This window comes from Styela clava, chromosome 8 (assembly GCF_964204865.1).
Source record: "Styela clava chromosome 8, kaStyClav1.hap1.2, whole genome shotgun sequence".
Taxonomy (NCBI): Eukaryota; Metazoa; Chordata; class Ascidiacea; order Stolidobranchia; family Styelidae; genus Styela; species Styela clava.
Window position 1 is genome coordinate 3986812 of NC_135257.1, and position 18276 is coordinate 4005087.

Here is an 18276-nt window from a genome sequence, read left to right on the forward strand (position 1 = left end):
TGGTCCTTAAAATACGTACATGCCCATCGATAGTTGCATGGTGTGGACAATTTATTATTGAGTTATGTTCAAAAAAAAATAGTCTGATGAAATCAGAATTGACATAAATATTATAAAAAGGATGATGTATGGCTAGTTTCTAGCAAAGTGACAGCAGATGCTCGCGGATGTGCCCTTTGAGAGAAACGCGAGTCAACTTAGTCGTTTGAACAAGAATCAACCGGTACACGTTTGGTTCGACTTTTCACATTTCAGCGACATCCCCTATGATACGAAATTTTATTTTATTCGCAAAAATCACCAGCAGAAACGTTTAAAATTTAGTTCTCGTAAAAATTATGTCTGGTCTGATATATTGGCCCAATTTTGTGATTAAATATATCGAGAAAGCATACTAATAATCATTAGAAAGTTGCTTATCCATGTTTGCAGATTTTCGTCGTCACATATGGATATTGAACTATAGTTACTTTGTCGATTTTTTTAAACTACATTTATTTGTTCCTGGATAATTTGATAGACACAAATGACATATCTTATTGTATGTGTATATCCTAATTAGGTAATACATATAATTAATCAAATAATACAATCTATCGCTTACTCACTATACAAATTTGCCGGACACCAAACTTTCAGAATTCAAGTTTATTTATTTAAAGCAAATAAAGATGAATGTAGGACACGGCTTAAGCAAACAGGTAACCGGGTCACCCGATCTATCATTGACAGAGTTTTTGTTTAAAAAAAAATTGCTACATCACTGGCATATATGTAAAACGCGATGATGAAGATGATGATGCAGATATCGTTGAAATAGTATGGATTTTAGAAATCTCGCATTTTCTGTTTATCTCTGTAATAATCAATACCCATGAATTATTATTGTTCATTGGAAGTTTTTGAAATATTGCATCACAGGCCAGTAGTTTTTTATTCAGTGAAATATTCAATACTGGCGAAGAATTGCTTTAGGATAATGGGACATACAAGAATTATAGTATTATACTTCCAAGGTTGGATGATGAAAAGAGTGCGCTCCGATTGTACTAGAATTTAGGATATTTTCCTTTTGCAAATGTCACTGATCTTGACTGCGTAAATTGTAAAGTTAAAAGTGATCAATGCTGATAGAATCTCCTGGTCTAGGCGAACGCCATCTTGACAGGGTTAAAACGAACATTTAAGTGTACTTTTCACTACTTATTTGCCTAATTCGTAATAGAACTATAAATTAGGTTCATTATGCCGTTTAGAAGTCATTTACCAGATGTACAACTTTCAGAAAAATCATTATCAGAATTTATTTTTCACCAAATAAAAGATCTTGGAGATAAAATTGCTTTGGTAAGTAAGTCTTATTGAGGAAATATCAAAATTGCAATATAACTTGCCCAACGGAATATAATATAGATATTAACATGTATATGATTAACATATAACATAGAATTATTTTAAGTCGGTTGTTGTTCAATTTTTAGACGATTTAGTGAATTTGATTAAACGATAATTGGTTTACTATAGTATCAGGATAAATATTCTACATCCACTCACAGAGTGATTCATTTAGGTCAATCGGGGTCATGTGGTCGGTAACTCGGCATGCACGGTCAATATTAACTTTGGTGTTTAGGAGTGCTGTCATTTGTAGCGCTTGATCATGTGAAGCACGGCAAACCATTGTGCACCATGAGTTAACTGCTTAAGTATTCTCGCTATTGTTTAGTAACGCACAGAATATTATATCACTGAACATAGAATAAATTTTATTCAGGTTGACAATTCAATCGGTGGAAAGTCGCTAACATTCAAGCAAGTCTATGACCAATCAAGAAACTGTGCTGGGTATTTACGCGAAGCGGGACTTGACAAAGGAGATGTTGTTGGCCTTTGTTCTCCCTCTTCACTTGAGTTCCCAGTGGCAATGTTGGGTATTCTTGCCTGTGGCGGTGTTGTCACTCCTTGTAACCCTGCGTATAGCGTAGGTAAGTATTTGGTGCTCCAAAATTGACCTGATCCGAAATTTATTTCACATTATTGATTTAGGCCTATGTACAATACAAACCAGTACTTACTGGTATAGGGTTCTTGCTATTGCCCTCGACTCCGCGTGCCGAGACAAGGCTTCCTAATTCCTGTCCGCTTTCAAGTCTCTGATTAAAACGAGTAAGTTCATTGTTGTATGTTGTATTATAAAAACGACGTTATAAAAGCATAAAATAGATATCAAACAGTAAAATAACTTAACTCAAAAATGAGGCAGATGCTTGGAGTAGTAGTAGGTGCGTGTCGCGAGAGATCCCCGAGTTGAGTGTCAGAAATCGAGTGTGTGAAGGACAAGGAAGCGAGTGTCGAATTTGGTATTCCATAAAGCCAAAACGTGGCAGCGCGTCACAGGTCATGTGACCTGAGCCTAGATGTCGCTATACTGGCAGCTCCGCGTAAAAATAAATATAATATCTTACATTCATATATCATTTTCCTGGGTCAGGCTTTGCATACACTTTGCGTATAGCTTTCAAACAAGCAAACTATGATTTTGTACTTCGCTCTTTAAGGCTTAAAGTTTAAGCAATCTGATTTTTGTTGCGCTTCAGCATTCGTCGAAAATTAATGAATAAATATCACTTCATATGAATATTATATCTTCTACCAGGGAATTATATCTATCCTATTCCTGAGACATAACATATAACATGAATTTACTCCCTATGTTCACTTTACCATTTACACCACAATATATATCTACACTAACTCAGAACAGTGCGACAAGTGCAGCAAAGTGGGAAAAATAGGGCATGACATTCTTGAAGACACTGGTTTGAAGCAATCCTTCATTGCATTGGATACAAACATAATTAATGATTTTCATTGCTTTCACTAATATAACTCAGAACAGTGGGACATGTGTAGCAAAGTGGAAAAATTGAGCCATAAAATTAAGACACATCTGTTTGAAACAATCCTTCTCCACATTAGACAAATTAATGATTTTTGATGGCTTTAACAGGACAATTTTTCAACTCAAACCTTCAACTCAGCATGGTTGTAGGCCTACAAATGTTTTTTATTCTCTGCCAAAAGAAAAAATAAATCAATTCATTTTAAAAACGAAATCAATATAGCATCTTAAACTGCTATTATGAACGTTTCTGTTTGGAAAAATCACGAAAAAAAATATATTTAACAGAAGAAATATTACAACAATTTCAAATTTCAAAACCAAAGATGGTATTTGTATACGAAGACTGCTTGAATACAATGAAGGAAGTCCAGAGAAAAACTGATTCGTTAGAGGTAGCATTCATCAGTTAGAAACGTATCTTTGCTCATTACAATAGGCTCACTTATTATTTGTAGTAAGCTGCCCCACTTTTCTTCCATGTGACGCTGGTTTGCATACTTTATGCAAGGAATACTAGTGCATTAAAGCCACACCGATGACATTCTTTTGAAATTTTCAGATGCTCTTATATATAGGTATAGATCTGTTTGTATATTAATTTCTCATAGATGTTTATATTATTTTATATATTATACATTCTAGAAAATGTTTATCATTGGAGAAAGCAATGAATTCATAACAATGAGCGAGATGATTGGTGACGAATATAGTGAAGGTTTGTTTATATATATACAAAACATTTTCCTTCTAAATTCCATCACTATATTCCAATGTCATGACCCATTCATATCATACTATCCATATGTGATATTTATTTTCCAGATTTTCCAAAGTACATTTCTATCAACTCTGACAAGGATGTAGCTATATTGCCGTATTCTAGCGGAACGACGGGTCTCCCAAAAAGCGTTATGCTAAGTCACAGGAATATAACATCCTCCTTCTTGATTTTTCGGTGAGCTTTTTCTGATAAGCAGGTAGTTCTAGCATGCTGGAAACCTAATGGTGTGAATCGAATATTAATTTCACGGTAATATTTGTTTAATAAAAAGGTGTTTTTGCAGAACGATTGAAACCAATGTAGACTCCGATATAATGTCAAATCTAATATTTCAGTGACAGTGTACACCATGGAAACTCAGATATTTTATACTCGGACCGTCCAATGTATCATGCGGGTGGATTCTGGGGGTTAATTAGATCACTATCTATGGGACAAAAGCTTGTTTTGGAGAAAGAGTTTGATACGGAGACTATGCTACGAGCGATTGAAAAATATAAGGTAATACAGCGATAGAAATATAAGGAAATATATTTGTGTGTGTATCTTAAAAAAGGTCTACCCTACAGCCTCTTTCCAAAATTTGTGCCTTGTTGTTGTTAGATAAAAAGTTATGGGTGGGCACTAACATATTGTCATGAACCTAATATAAAAATAACCAAGCTTGTACACTAGGCTTTTATCAACTCAAGCGTCAACTAAGAGTCGCAAAGCAGCACAAACCAAAGGGCGAACAGTATAAGTCAGCAAGCTCACTAATCACCACATTTTCACCAGCTGATAAAAGTATAATAATAACTCAAGTATTGAAACAATAATCTGAAATGAAAAAATTGGAAAATTGCTTAATGTCCAGGCCCAGTCTCCATAACCATCAGACGACTTTTTTAAACGTCCCGACCGACAAATAGGCATCCCTTCATTCTTCATTGAAGAAGAAGTTTCGTGTGCTACGTCAACTAAGTAATACGAAGGAACTGTGTCATTGCTCTTCGAATCAGAATTTTCGAAACTGGATGGCGCATTTTGATGAGATGAATCCGATACGGATTCAGACTTTTCAATTTCTAATTGCTTGCCATCCGATTGTACAGTTTTAGGGAATCACGCCAGTTCTCTTGTTGAAACGGAGGATTCTCGACCATCAAGAAAACGGATTAACAAGTAGGCTACTTGATGTTAGCTTCAAGAAGTTCAACTTCTTCACAAATCGGATCCCTTTTCGCTCGTGCGAACTTGTGTAGAAGTACTTTACCGCTGTTCCAAAGTCAGTCTGGTGCGAAGTTTCCAAGCATAGACCGTCTTTTTAAAATTGAACAAGCGATTATGTGGCGTGGTAGCAGTGGAGGTGCAAAGAAGTGACCTTGTAGCATGTAGATCGTCTGGTAGAACTTCCTCCCAAATTTCTTGATAACAACATTAGTTTGATAGTTTTCCATATGGTCTGGTTTGCTCTTTCGCATTGGGAATTCCCTTTCGGGTGATAAAGTGTTGTTCTCTCCCACTCCCATTTAACCAAGTGATGGCCCTCATTAAATCTATAGAAATTGGATTTTATATGGGCACATTGTCGAAAATTAACACATTCCTTTATCATGTTATCAACAGAAAAGGGCAAAGAATTAGAGCTATAAAATGAAGTAATCGACGAACCAGGATGACCCAATCGAGCACGAACTTAGTGACCCATGGTGGAACAAGTGTTGCTAGCACAATTTTTTGACAAAGCGTCCAGTGCCATATTACCTACACCCGGGCGATGGACAATTTTTTAGTCAAATACAGAAAGTTCTAGTTTCCACAATTGTAATTTTGGTTTTACTTTTATGATTTTTCCAAAAAATGTGGGCCAAAGATTTTTGATTTGCTATCAATTTGAACTTTTTACTATGCAAAAGATATCCCCTTTTTCGTACATCTTCAACAAGCACACCGGGATGCCTTAATTCCGATTACTGAGAGTTAGAGACGACCGGCCTTCCTCTTTGACTCAAAATGGCTGCAAGGACAAATTCGGACCACTTACACTCAATAACAAACGGTTCATATTCATATACGATCCCCAATCACGCTTTAACAAGTCAGCCTTCGACTGATTAAAAGAAGATAATGCTTTGTCTCTGTATAGAAACCATGTATTAGTTGAAAGTGGCTTCTTCGCTCCGCAGCATTTATAAAGGCTTTCAATCGTTTATCATGTTGCAGTTGATCATCCCCATAAATTGTGACTTATCTAAGTAGTAATCAAGGGTGTCTTCAAGATTTTCACGCTCGATGAAGAAGTCCATATATCTCTAAAACACAGCCACTCTAAAGGAAACCCTGCACAATTGATATAAAGAGCCAGCAGCTTCGAACCCAGTATAAGGTCTGTCAACGTCAGAAATAGGAATTTAGAGATTTGCCAAACGTGAATCATTAGTACTGTAGATCTTTCCTTCGGCAACCTCGTTAATTATATTGTTTCTGTGAGGTAAGGGATATGCGTCAAAAGCAGTGTATCTATTTATTGTTGTGAATTGTCAATAACATGATGTTTTTACGTCTTTGGTCCAACGTGACAAATACTTGAGCGCGCCACGGCGACTCTGACCGTTCTATAATGCCTTCCCGCAACAAACGTTCAATTTCATCTTCAATAAACTTTAGATCATCGAGGCTGTCATTTCTAGACCTGACATCAATGCGCTTACAGTTATCGTCAATAAATCGAAAAATACGTAAAGGTTCACTTACTTTGGCGCTAGCTGAATTGCAGACCTTTTTACGAACGCACAAGGAGTCTCCGTTGAATTTGAAGACAACTTCTTGATGATTGCTCAGAAAAGCTTAGCCCAGTATGATGTCCGCACACTGATTTTTCACAACACCAAACTTTATTGCACGACAAACTTTCGTTCCAACCTTTAGAGGTGCATAAACGAACCCAATTGTTTGTGCAACTGCTTCGTTCGAAGCAAGTCCAATTACAGTGTTTGAACCATAGAGGATAAGGCCAAGATTTTTAGCCACGGATACCTTCATGCAAATCTGTGAAGCTCCGGAGTCTAGTAGAGCCATCAGAGGATTTTCCGCAATATTAGCTGTAATAGTCGATCGTGATAATGGAATAGAAACAACGTCTATAATTGAAGTAAGGTACACATAATATATAAACTATATTCACTGCAGTATCGTTATTTGTGTTTATAAGAATACCGAATACGGCGCACAAATCCTAGCATTCCATTTTTTTTCATTTTTATCGTAATCAAATGCAGACTTGTGAGGCACGTCAATGAATTACAGCCGACATGAAGGGATTTCAATTAGCATCGACTTGATGTGCTTATAACACGTCGAGAATATTTTTGATTGAAAATAATTTTAAAATTATTATCGCAAGATAGTTCGTGCGGCCTCGGCAATAAATCTAAAAGCAAATTGTGTCGTAATTAATTGTTTTCATCCTCAGTTTCGATAATGACCGAATAGGACGGAAATTTCTTCATTTCTTGCCATTTAAAGCGTATAAAGTAGTTCTTAAATAATATTTAGTTTCAATCCCGGATTTTATCGTTATCCCGGAATCGTTGATGACAATATCGTTCAGTTTAATTTGAGGGTATTAATTTATAACTGGAGCTGCGTGCAGCTTTAACAGGCTTCCCGCGTAAAAAAAACTGAAGACGCGTTTTGCTCACTGGAGCGTGAAAGCGTGGTCAGTCATGCATAAAATTTGCAATTTATGATGGGGGACTTATTATCTGCATGTGATGTAAATTTCAAGTCTCTAAGTAGTGTCGTTCTCGAGAAGAAGATGAAAATGTAAAATCCTATATTGCTCACTGCAGCGTATCGCGGCGGGAAGCCTAAAAACACAGGAATACAATAGGTTCCCTGCTGACAAGCAGCGGGAAGCCTAATTAAAAATAAAATCATAACAGCCGACATGAAATATTTGAATCAGCGCCGACTCGAAAAATAAAATGCAATTTTCAGTCTTAATCCACCATTATTGGCTGATGGAAATTTGGGAATCGGGAATTATTTGATTATGACGATGGTCGCGTAATAACATTTGCGTTTTTTTGAACCAACGAATGGTCCCGTGACCAAAATAAAAATGAATCCCGTGGTAGTTGCCCTGAAGGTCACCCAGTAACTAGTTGCCACCGCATTGGCCAGTTTGTCTTCCGCGGATACGTGCAATGTGCCTCACTAAGTTTCAGTTGCTAACAAAATTCAGTGATGAGACGATTATACGCGTAACAGTTAAAACAAAATGAAACGATGAAAAAAATAAAACTAGAAAAGCAAAATAATAAACAGGGAAGCAAAATATAAAAGAAAAAATTATAATTTTAAATTTCACGTGCGTGTGCTTATTTTTGTACATTACGTTCTCTCTCAACTGTCAACTGCACTTTTTCAGACCTTTGATTCGAAATACAATTATTAAATATAGTGTGAACCAATAATTTCACGATTCCGAGTGAAAATAAGACATTGTCTCAATTTTTTTTTTGAACACTAGGGCTCATTTTTGGGGGGTGTAGAAAATAGCGAGATTTTTTAATATACAAAATATTAATACCGATTTTCATTTACTAATTTAATAGCACGTTTTTATTTAAAATAAATGATACATATAGAATATTAACCATTCAAAATGTAGGAAAGATTTCTTTCTATCAATTAGGACTCAGTGGTTCTTGAACTTCATTGTATCGTGACGCCCTTCAAAAATATGCTCAAGTTGCGACTTCCCGTAAAAAATACGTATTGATACCTTTCAATAAATAGACTTTTTTTGCAATGAGTTTTATATACACGAACAAGCAAAACCTAACAACAGTCAGTGAAATCACATTTAAATGGCCAAGGTAGAAAAGCCTGCTTGATATAAATACGAAATCGCTGTGGGAATGGGAGTGAGTGCGCAACGCTTGAACAAGGGCGCGAAAAATTTTAATATATTAAAAGGGGTCGCGAGCTCAGAAGTTTGGGAAGCCCTGGTCTACAAAACAAGTCCTTGAAATTAAATTAAGTACATTATATAATCATCAACCTATTGAATCTGTTCTAACATCATTTTGTGGTTTTAGATCACCGGTCTTGTGACGGTACCATCAATCCAAATCCAACTAGTTAACGATGACACCATCGCAAATTACGATGTAACCAGTCTTAAACTAGTAGCATGCGGAGGGGCAGCACTTTCTCAGGACATATTAAGAAAAATAGCACAAAAGTTCGATGTTCTCATAAGACCAGGTAAATGTTAGATAATACAGAAAGCGTATTTTTAAACTAATTATACGCACAAAGTTTCGGATATACACTACGGTGTAATACTAATATAATAGAGATTAAAAAAGGTTGGTCTGTGCAAGAGCCAAACGGACACGTCGTCCTACACTAATTTGGTGTAATACATATGCGTACAAGCTGCCAACCATCCGTTTGAACCTATTTGAGGAAAAGTCCCACATCTAGGTAGCAACTGCAACAGAATGAAACTTCAAACTTATATTGTAAAAGTCTAATGGGAAGCTTTAGCCACGAATTAATCTTAAAAAATGCATATATATTAAACGAGAAAACAGAAAATATGATTACTCACTTGTATTTATCAAGCGTATGGAATGACAGAATGTCTTTGTATCGCCTTCCATTTCGGAGAAGATAGTTTATTTGAAGGCGTTGGAAAAATTTGCCCAAATACGAAGGTCAAGGTGAGTAGGATCAAGTATATTTCACAAATATTCATGTTATGCATAGTAGGCAGTGGTGGGATTCATCCGGTTCGCACCGGTTCTATAGAACCGTCTCACGGAATTTTATGAGATCAGCGAACCGGTTAGCATTACTGAAAAAACATATTTTTTTGTAACAAAACCGACTGAAAAATATGTCATGAAACCGGCTGACAAAAAAATTAAATCCCACCACTGATAGTAGGTGATAATAAACTTAACTGTGAAGTTATAGAGCAGTGGTTCTCAACCGGGGGCCCCCAACAGGGGCCACGAAGCAGTTCAAGGGGGGCGACGACACAAAGATAATAATTGATTATAAAGCGACTTTGTTTGCGTATTTTCCTTTTAAAATAAAATTCTCCGTTCAGGCCTTCGCCGCAGTTTCATTACCTGAATAGGTTATTTGCCATCACATTTGCCATATTCTGTGCGTGAATTGTTTGATGATAATGGAATTTAAAATTTACCAATCAAAATAGTTCGCTATAGTAGGCCGTCTAACCGACAGACGGGCTGTACACTAAAGACTGCGAGATAACCTTCAGAATCGTAATATGGACGCAAAAACCCATATATATTATGTAAATTCCGAATGCCCAAAATACGACAGTTACGTTGGCTTTAGATTTACCAAAGTAAATCGAGATGACAGAGAAATGAGTGAATGTGCTCAATGCTTGCATTGCTCGTATGTAATGAGCAGTTATTACGTCCATATAAACTCCAAACCCACAGTGACAAAAATCATCCCCCGGTGAGACACGTTGACATCGGTTTCCGGGCTGCCAAGCGAGGTAGATTTGACAAGAAAACAACATTGGCCAAGATCGGGGTTCTGTCGGAAGAAACAAAATCTAGAAAACTGTCTTGATGTTGACAGTGACATTCGTCAGACTATATCAAAGACGGTGCCTAATATAAGAAACCTCGTATGAGAGTCTCGAGCGCGAGATTCCCTTTGATTGTGTATTAAAACGCTTGGACTTTTTTGTCCGTGGTTTGTTTTTGCATTCCGTAAAAGGTAGTAATAACATAATTTAATCCAACATGTCTAGTTTTTGGAATGGCAAACAGGGGGGCCACGAGTGCGAAAAGCCGCCGGAAGGGGGCCACGGGCCATAAAAGGTTGAGAACTACTGTCTTAGAGCATCAGATGAACGAGAACTTGTAATTCACTAATTGGACACGAAATGGACATATGGGTCGTTTGTTATTGTTGGTATTCTTTTTCATGCACACTAACACAAATATATATATATATTTCTGTAACGTTTCGTCTGACCAAAATCAGACTTCCTCAGACAAGCAGTTTACAACATCGATGTCGGGAAGAATACGGCACAGTTGATGCAGTAGATTAGATACCATGACTACTTCCTTTTGGCGGTATTTTATTCCTGCTGCAGCATCCTTACGTTATACGCATACGGTTCCACTAGCGCAAAGGCATTGAGACACTTCCACTGATAATTCTTTTTAATGTTGTTATTTTTGTTGTGAAAATATCGCTTTTTTTAACAAATGGGCCAATTGCTTTGCAATTTTAATTTGTTGAAGATTGTTTTTGTTGCTAGAAGGCTTTTATTTGTTTCGAAAATTTCTGTGGTCTCTATGGCATTCATTTTTTTGTGTGTGATGGCGTCATGAAAATTAAAATTTGCGCATTTTGTGGCGGTTCCGAGTTCGCTGCGACCTGTTGGGCAGTCGAAGTCGGGAAGGATATGGCACAGGTACTGGAGTAGATTAGATACCATTAATACTTTATTTTGGCTTTCTTGTCCATGAGCACTGCTCTCTTGTGTATTATCTGAAGTCAGTCTTTCTTGGGGATTGACTTTTTCGTTTTTAAATATAGTAATTGAATCGAAATCTGGCTCAACAGACGCAATACAATGCATACTCTGTTCAACATAATATCACCATTATAGTAACCTTTGAAAGGAAAATTAATCCCTCACAAAAATTGTATAAAGATAATATATATGGCCCTGTTCAGATGTAAATATGGTATACATTCATGAACAGCAAAAAATTAAATCTATGTTGAAATATTCAATTTTTCACATCAAAGATAATTGATCTGCTAACGGGAAAGGAACTTTCTGAAAATAAGACTGGAGAAATTCTTGCACAAGGACCTCAGGTAAAATATAATAGGTTTGTATGTTACTTGTTTCGAGTACCGAAGCGAAGATGTGGAACAATGAGGTTTATATTTATTACGAGTAGCCAATTTTTTAGTAACTTGACATAGTTTTTTTGTAATATCACAATCATCAGTCAAAATGGTTAAAAAAGGCTTGTCTGTTACAGCTTCTACAATTCTGTATTGTCATATTACGATAAGTTTTATTGTAACTCAGAGAAACGTAAAATGTTACGACAAACTAATACTGATTGTGTGCTGAGAATAACACTAGATTGTCTCAGAAAAGCCTTTTATTTTATTCTGAGATTTTTATTTAAAGATAAATAGCACCAACTTACAATAGAATCTAATTTTCCAACTTTAAAATTGAATTAATTGTGAATTAGAACCCATATAAAAAAAAAATTTTAAAACTATTTTGCAGTTCCATTCCAAATTGTCGCTTTTCGGGTGCGCTTTGAACATATTATGTATTAACATATTACATATTATGTAACCTACTTTCATGAAAGGATGATAATTTGGCAATGAACCCGAGTAACCTTCTGAATTTATGTTTCGCATAGAAAAAGCTGTACATATATATACAGACTGTAAGTTCAGAACTGAATATTAAAGAGTGCTTCCCTTTGTAGGTAATGAAAGGATACATGGGAAACCCAGATGCAACAGCACGAACTATTACAAAAGACGGATGGATTCATACTGGTGATATCGGATATGTTGATAATGATGGGATATTGTATATAATTGATCGCCTCAAGGAAGTCATCAAGTACAAAAGCCTTCAGGTATTCTAAGTTATGGAAACGGCTGTCAATTCTCTATTTACAGTTTCAAAAATGTAAAGGCAATTCGGCTAAAGCACTAATGCATATGCCACGACTGAACTGATTACTTTTATGAAAAAAAATTCCTCTGTTAGATAGTTTAAGTTAAAGTAAGAATTTACCGGTTTTCACTGCGTGGTTTTCGGGGTTCTACTTGTCTTGAACAATATGTAGCCTATGTCGTTATGGAACATTAACTTAATTTGTCGTACTTTGCTTTTCCAGAGTAAACGTGTATTTCTAATTTGACAAGCAATTACAAAACTTAGTCTCGCATCTACTAACATAGAATCGTTTGCCACAATTCCACATAAAGTTCCTATGAACTGTTCTCCGTCTGTTTTTGAAAAGAAAAAAGAGCTTTCATCTCTTAATTACGCCAAACTTAACAGAAAAAAAAAATTTGAATTGACTTCACCCAATACAATTAATTTTCAATATGATTCAAGCTAGAGTTGGTTATCTTGTTCCAAACCATTTTCCACACTAATGTGTCATAATTGATATGTCACATTGAGACCACGCACATAGTATCTCAAAGAAGCATATTATGAGTTTTAAATTTCATGTTCCGTTCGATTCAGGTGTCACCTGCAGAGCTAGAGAGTGCTATATTAAAACATCCCAAAGTCATGGATGTAGGAGTTATTGGAATTCCTGATACTTATGCAGGTGAACTTCCAAAAGCATTTGTCGTGAAGAAAGTCGATAATCTAACGAAAGACGACGTGAATGCTTTCGTGAAAAGTAAGTGAAAAATTTATGGATGGCGGGAGTTTGCTGAGGTTTATCTAAGTAAAATTACTATGTAATTATTTTAAATCGGTTCTACAGGAGTCACATAATTTGACATAAATACAAATTTTTGATATTTATAAAAAACGTTTCACCATCATTCAGGCGAACTGGCTGACTACAAACAATTGAGAGGTGGAATTGAGTTTGTTAAGAAGATTCCAAAATCAGCCACAGGAAAGATTCAACGTATTGAATTGAAAAAGATGGCCGGAAATAAATAAAACAAACGTGTAATTGTTGAAGTTTTTAGATCCTTTTTATTTTATGAAAATACGATGATGAAAATATAATCTGTTCATAGTCCCCAAAATGATTCAGTCATGGCTAGTTTCAGTCAAGTCATGGCTATGACATTCGAATTCGATTGATTTGGAAAATATGACCATGTCATCATATGATGATAATATTTTTTTGATCTTTCCACCAAATGACGCTGCAATAAATACAAATAAAAAGATGAAGCTGGACTCCATTATTTCAGGCATGTGCGAATACAGTACTTCGGTTTATTTTGAATTACCCGCGGATACTATGCAAGACATGCTTCTACCGAAACGGGCTTCAGGTCTAAAACCATCAAGTGCAAATTTACAATAGAAGATCAAAAATCAACTAAAATACCCTGTACTGAAAACATTGTAGCTTGCAACCATAGAGAACATGCAACAGTGGCTACAGGGAATAGAAGCTGTTGAGCTCCAAGACCAGTGAAATGTATGAATCACAGATTATGTCCAACTTTAGTCCTTATATAAATATATATGTTGAATTTCACATCAATCTCAATAGAATAAATCATAATGAAATGAAATTGAACAATATTTTATTATCCATTCAAACTTCACCGAATGAAATTGAAACTTCAACATGTAATACAACGAGAATAGACCTTTTCCGGTCCTTTGACCCCCAGAAAATGCTTCTCATACTTTACCATTGCAAAATTTTCGGTGCTTATTTTAAGAGTGGTTTTGCGAGTTGTCGCCTGTAAAATGGGGTATTTGTCTCACACCATCATTCTGATTTATAGAATTCAACAAATTCCTTTTTTTTTAAAGTACCGGTAAAGAATTTTAGCCTAGCCTATCAGTATCACAGATATTTCTACACTAATTTTTGATTACTGCAATTAAACTAAAACTCCTAAGAAAACAAAGTGATCATAGAATTATTTGGTTTATATTTAAATTCCCGAAACACAACTGAAAACTAACGAATAGAATTCAAAACGCAAAAAAGAGGTAATGTTTACGACCACGCCTGAAAATCTGTCTGAGTGAGAAAAGTGTCTGAGCGGATGCAAAAAGGCGCCTTGTTACGTCACTTTTTGCATCTTTCTGATTGGCCAATGTTACGAAGTAAACAGCGAAATCGATGCTCGGGGGAAACATCTATTCTATATGAAACTTTCAAAACCAAGTAAGTAACGGAAAACCTGCCAAACTGCAGGAGCTTTATCCTACTTCGAGACGTGCGAAAGCGTGCCATTTGCAGAAACAGTCTTGGTGATCAAGCTTGTGCTAAGAAAGCAGTACTAATAGATGAGTTACGATTAATCTTGTTATCCTTGTTTACTAATCAATCAAAATCTATGAACAACAACTTTTCAAATCAGACTATACCAGGAATAGACAGTGCTTTTCATTACTGGCCATCGAATTTACAGTGAGGCGTCGGAGGCGATAAATCGCAAAACACTTCCACAACAGACGAATTTATCGGGTCAAAGGTCGGTATTTGGTTACTAGGTAACTGAGCGTTTGTATGATCCGCATGAACGGTTTGGTTTTATGATTTCTGAATTTGCAGATGATGCTACAGCTCTGATGAGGAACTTTGATTCAGTACCACTTTATTCCAGTTATTTAAACCAAAATGAGGTCATAAAACATATGATTAGCAAAATCAAAATTCCCTTAAAACATAAAGAATAAAATTGAAAATTTCAGAATTCAGAAACAAAAGGAAAAGCCATATGCAATCAAATAAAGCTTTGATTAAATTAGTAATAAGATACAGTCAGCTTGAAACAAATCTGCGATTTAATTCAATGTAGACTAGTAATGGATTTTTTTGTAACATATTTGATTCCCATCGCAAATTGTGAGATAATATGTAGACCAGGGTATAATGAGAATAATTTGTTATAGAAAAGGACTGAAATATAACAGTGAAGAAATAATAAACTTATATCAACTACATACATACGATACAGCCCCATATTGGGCAAATTAATTTATTCACTTGGATATGGAAATTGAATGATGTTTAATCAATGATAAATCCCACTAATATTGTTCAGAAACAAATTTGTTGTAGAAGATATATTCCTATAGTAGTACATTAAGTACCGTAAATAGATAGATCATTTAACAGTAGACATTACATCAACATATCTATTAATAATTTCAACATAAAATTTTTTTCTTAAATGAAATCTGATCTACTGATTTATATATTCGGCACTGATATAATGTCAGAATATAATGATTTTTAGGTAAATCTCAAAAATTTGGGAAGGTTACTCAAAAATTGTTGATTGATCATTATGGTTCAAATCATTGTCAAACGTTTGTTTACTCCCAAGTACTCGATGAAGTTGTCATATGAAAACCTCTATCATGTTGAAATATAGATAAATAGTTTCTACTAAGCAAACTTCTATCAATGATATATATATTATTTTATCTTCCTTTCAAATAAATCCCTTGTTCTTGTCTTTGATTTGGTATGTGATACAATATCAATATTCGGTTATTACAGACAGACATATACCTATACAGTATTTCAAGAATATTAATTTAATATTCAATAGCGTTAACATAACTTCAATTTGCTTGTTTCAATTATTGTCCCAAGTTTTTGCAACATATCACAATAGAATATGAATATTTATTGACTTGTGAACAACTTCCATTATTTCTCTGTGAGTGAGACTGTAAAAATTTTTACTGATCTTACTGTACTTTGAATTAGGTTGCGCGAGACTAACTCCCTTTTTTTCTGTATGCCTTTCTGCTAGTGGATTCGTATATGTATACTGCAAGGACGCCGTAGATGGAATAAACATAACTAATCTATCCGATAAAAGAGTCCAGCTGCACACTTACACAAATGTATTTCTGTAACATTTCTTCCGACCAAAATCTGACTTCCTTAGACAAGCAGTTTAATAAATTAAGCAGTTTAATAAACTGCTTGTCTGAAGTAGTCTGACTTTGGTCGGACGAAATGTTACAGAAATACATTTGTGTTAGTGTGCACCTGGACTCTTTTTTTCCATAGAATTACTGTATATATAATTCTATATTTATATAATCAATCACAACTTTGTCCTTGTTGGTAATATTTTCTATCTATCTCCTTTTTGTATTGGTTAATTACAGATAGATGTACAATATAAAGTAGAGGTGTAAAGTATAAATTTATTGACATTGTTGAAAAATTAGTCTAGCGTACCATGTCAAAGAAACGTGGTAAAAGTTCATCTGCCCCTGGTCATGGTGGTCGATGGGAAACAGATCTTATTGCTCATGGCCTTGAAGATGTAAGTAATCGTTTATACTTCATATGGTACTCTTGTAATATGTGTACAAGGTTAGGGTTAGGCCATAATTTTATTCCGATTTTACTCCTATTACGAGTTCGGGGACTGTCTGTGTTAGCCAAGTAAATATCCCTCTACCCATAAGTTTCAGTTCCTTTACACAACTTGATGTAAAATAGGCGAACAAAATTAGTTAACTTCATGTTGGTACACATACTTCTGGAGCGCCCTTCCTATTATGTTATAAATTATTATTGTTTATATATAATTTACTGACAAATTTGATAACTGTTTCAGGAAAATTGGAAAATTAGTATCACTTTCGTGGTGGAGAATAAGATTGAAGATTCCCTCCATATCAAACATCTGGCTAATGTAGTGAAAGTTCCTCAGAGAAGACTTTTCAGCTTCATTCATAAAGATGAGTTGATGGCATTGGTGAGGCCTTTATAAGTTAAATTCATATGATATATTGTTGCTACCTTGTCTATCTACCTTGGATGAGTTTCCTCTTTGGTTTATTTTTATACCTGGAGTCGCATCTTTATTCCAACAATTCTCACTGCTTGCCTTTCCAGTTCTTGCTAAAGAATCTATGATATTTTCTAATCTGATTACTGTTCTCATTTCCGTCTCATATATTCTACTTCATATTATTGCTATCAAATTCACATTGCTACAAATATTATATATTATTAAAGATTGATGAAATTGGAAATCCAAAGACAAGAAAAACGAAGGAATTGCCTCATTATTTTGAAATAACCGAAGTTATTAAAAGTTTGTTAGATGGAGGAGAAGAAATCCCAATACATTTATGGGCAAAACTAATCAAATTTTCATTGCTCAATGTGAAATCTGCTGATTTGAAAAGAAGAGATGCAGAATCGAAAACGAAAGATGAAAAAGAAAAAGGTGGAAAGGGATCAGGTGGAAATTATATTGAATATAATATAAGCTAAATTAAATGTAATCAATATTTTCATGAAATACGATGGAACCTGTCATGTTTTGGTAACACTGAAAATTTTCAGTTTTGGCATAGCGTACCTAAATGTATTTCACTCGCGTGAGATGATGCTATGGGATGTGAACTCTACATTTTTACCATGCCATGGTGGTTTATTTGTTTATATTTTCTATAACTGTAATGACTGTTTGTACTGTTAAGTTTCATGACAATCGCCATTTGCTGGTATGTAATTCCGCACTATAAATTCATGTAGTTCATGATTTTGATATGATTGTAATTTTGCTTCAAATTGAGTTTAATCTATGTCAGAGTGAGTGCATGTGGCCTTGTTTCCACCGAATTCTCTCAAAAATACTAATAATTTTTAATTGATTTATGTCATAATTATGACTAAGTTTGTGTTTTTTGAATATCTAGGTAAAAAAAGGCCACGAAGCAAATCTCCTGGTAAAGGAGGAAAAGGGAAGAAAACACCTGAACCTCAGATGCCGAAGAAAGATTGGAGCACATTGAAGAAAAGAGGGGAGGAAGATACAGATAATAAATATATTG

General features: G+C 35.1%; 2 protein-coding genes across 4 annotated transcripts in view; both read left to right on the top strand.

Annotated features, from left to right (window-relative positions):
- The first annotated feature begins 682 nt into the window (after positions 1-682).
- LOC120346127 (uncharacterized) lies at positions 683-13680 on the top strand. Of its 3 annotated transcripts, XM_039415787.2 has the most exons (13): positions 683-701; positions 1239-1347; positions 1775-1985; positions 3191-3297; positions 3548-3620; positions 3728-3860; positions 4022-4187; positions 8774-8942; positions 9306-9403; positions 11499-11570; positions 12212-12367; positions 12991-13153; positions 13307-13679. In XM_039415787.2, exons 2-13 carry the CDS (start codon positions 1246-1248, stop codon positions 13423-13425), a joined length of 1569 nt encoding a protein of 522 aa, XP_039271721.2. In that variant the 5' UTR covers positions 683-701; positions 1239-1245; the 3' UTR covers positions 13426-13679. The 3 variants fall into 3 exon arrangements, with proteins under 3 accessions (XP_039271721.2, XP_077971263.1, XP_077971264.1); XM_078115137.1 differs by lacking the exon at positions 683-701 and having other exon boundaries at positions 1206-1347; XM_078115138.1 differs by lacking the exons at positions 683-701; positions 8774-8942; positions 9306-9403 and having other exon boundaries at positions 1206-1347; positions 13307-13680.
- A 2914-nt stretch (positions 13681-16594) lies between these two features.
- The window catches only part of LOC120346414 (sperm-associated antigen 17-like), a 33642-nt gene continuing 31960 nt past the window's right edge, over positions 16595-18276 (top strand). Inside the window, exons 1-4 of the mRNA XM_039416142.2 lie at positions 16595-16751; positions 17049-17189; positions 17453-17681; positions 18142-18276. Of these exons, the coding sequence (XP_039272076.2) occupies positions 16665-16751; positions 17049-17189; positions 17453-17681; positions 18142-18276 (592 nt within the window). The 5' untranslated portion in view covers positions 16595-16664. The remainder of the gene's footprint in view (positions 16752-17048; positions 17190-17452; positions 17682-18141) is intronic.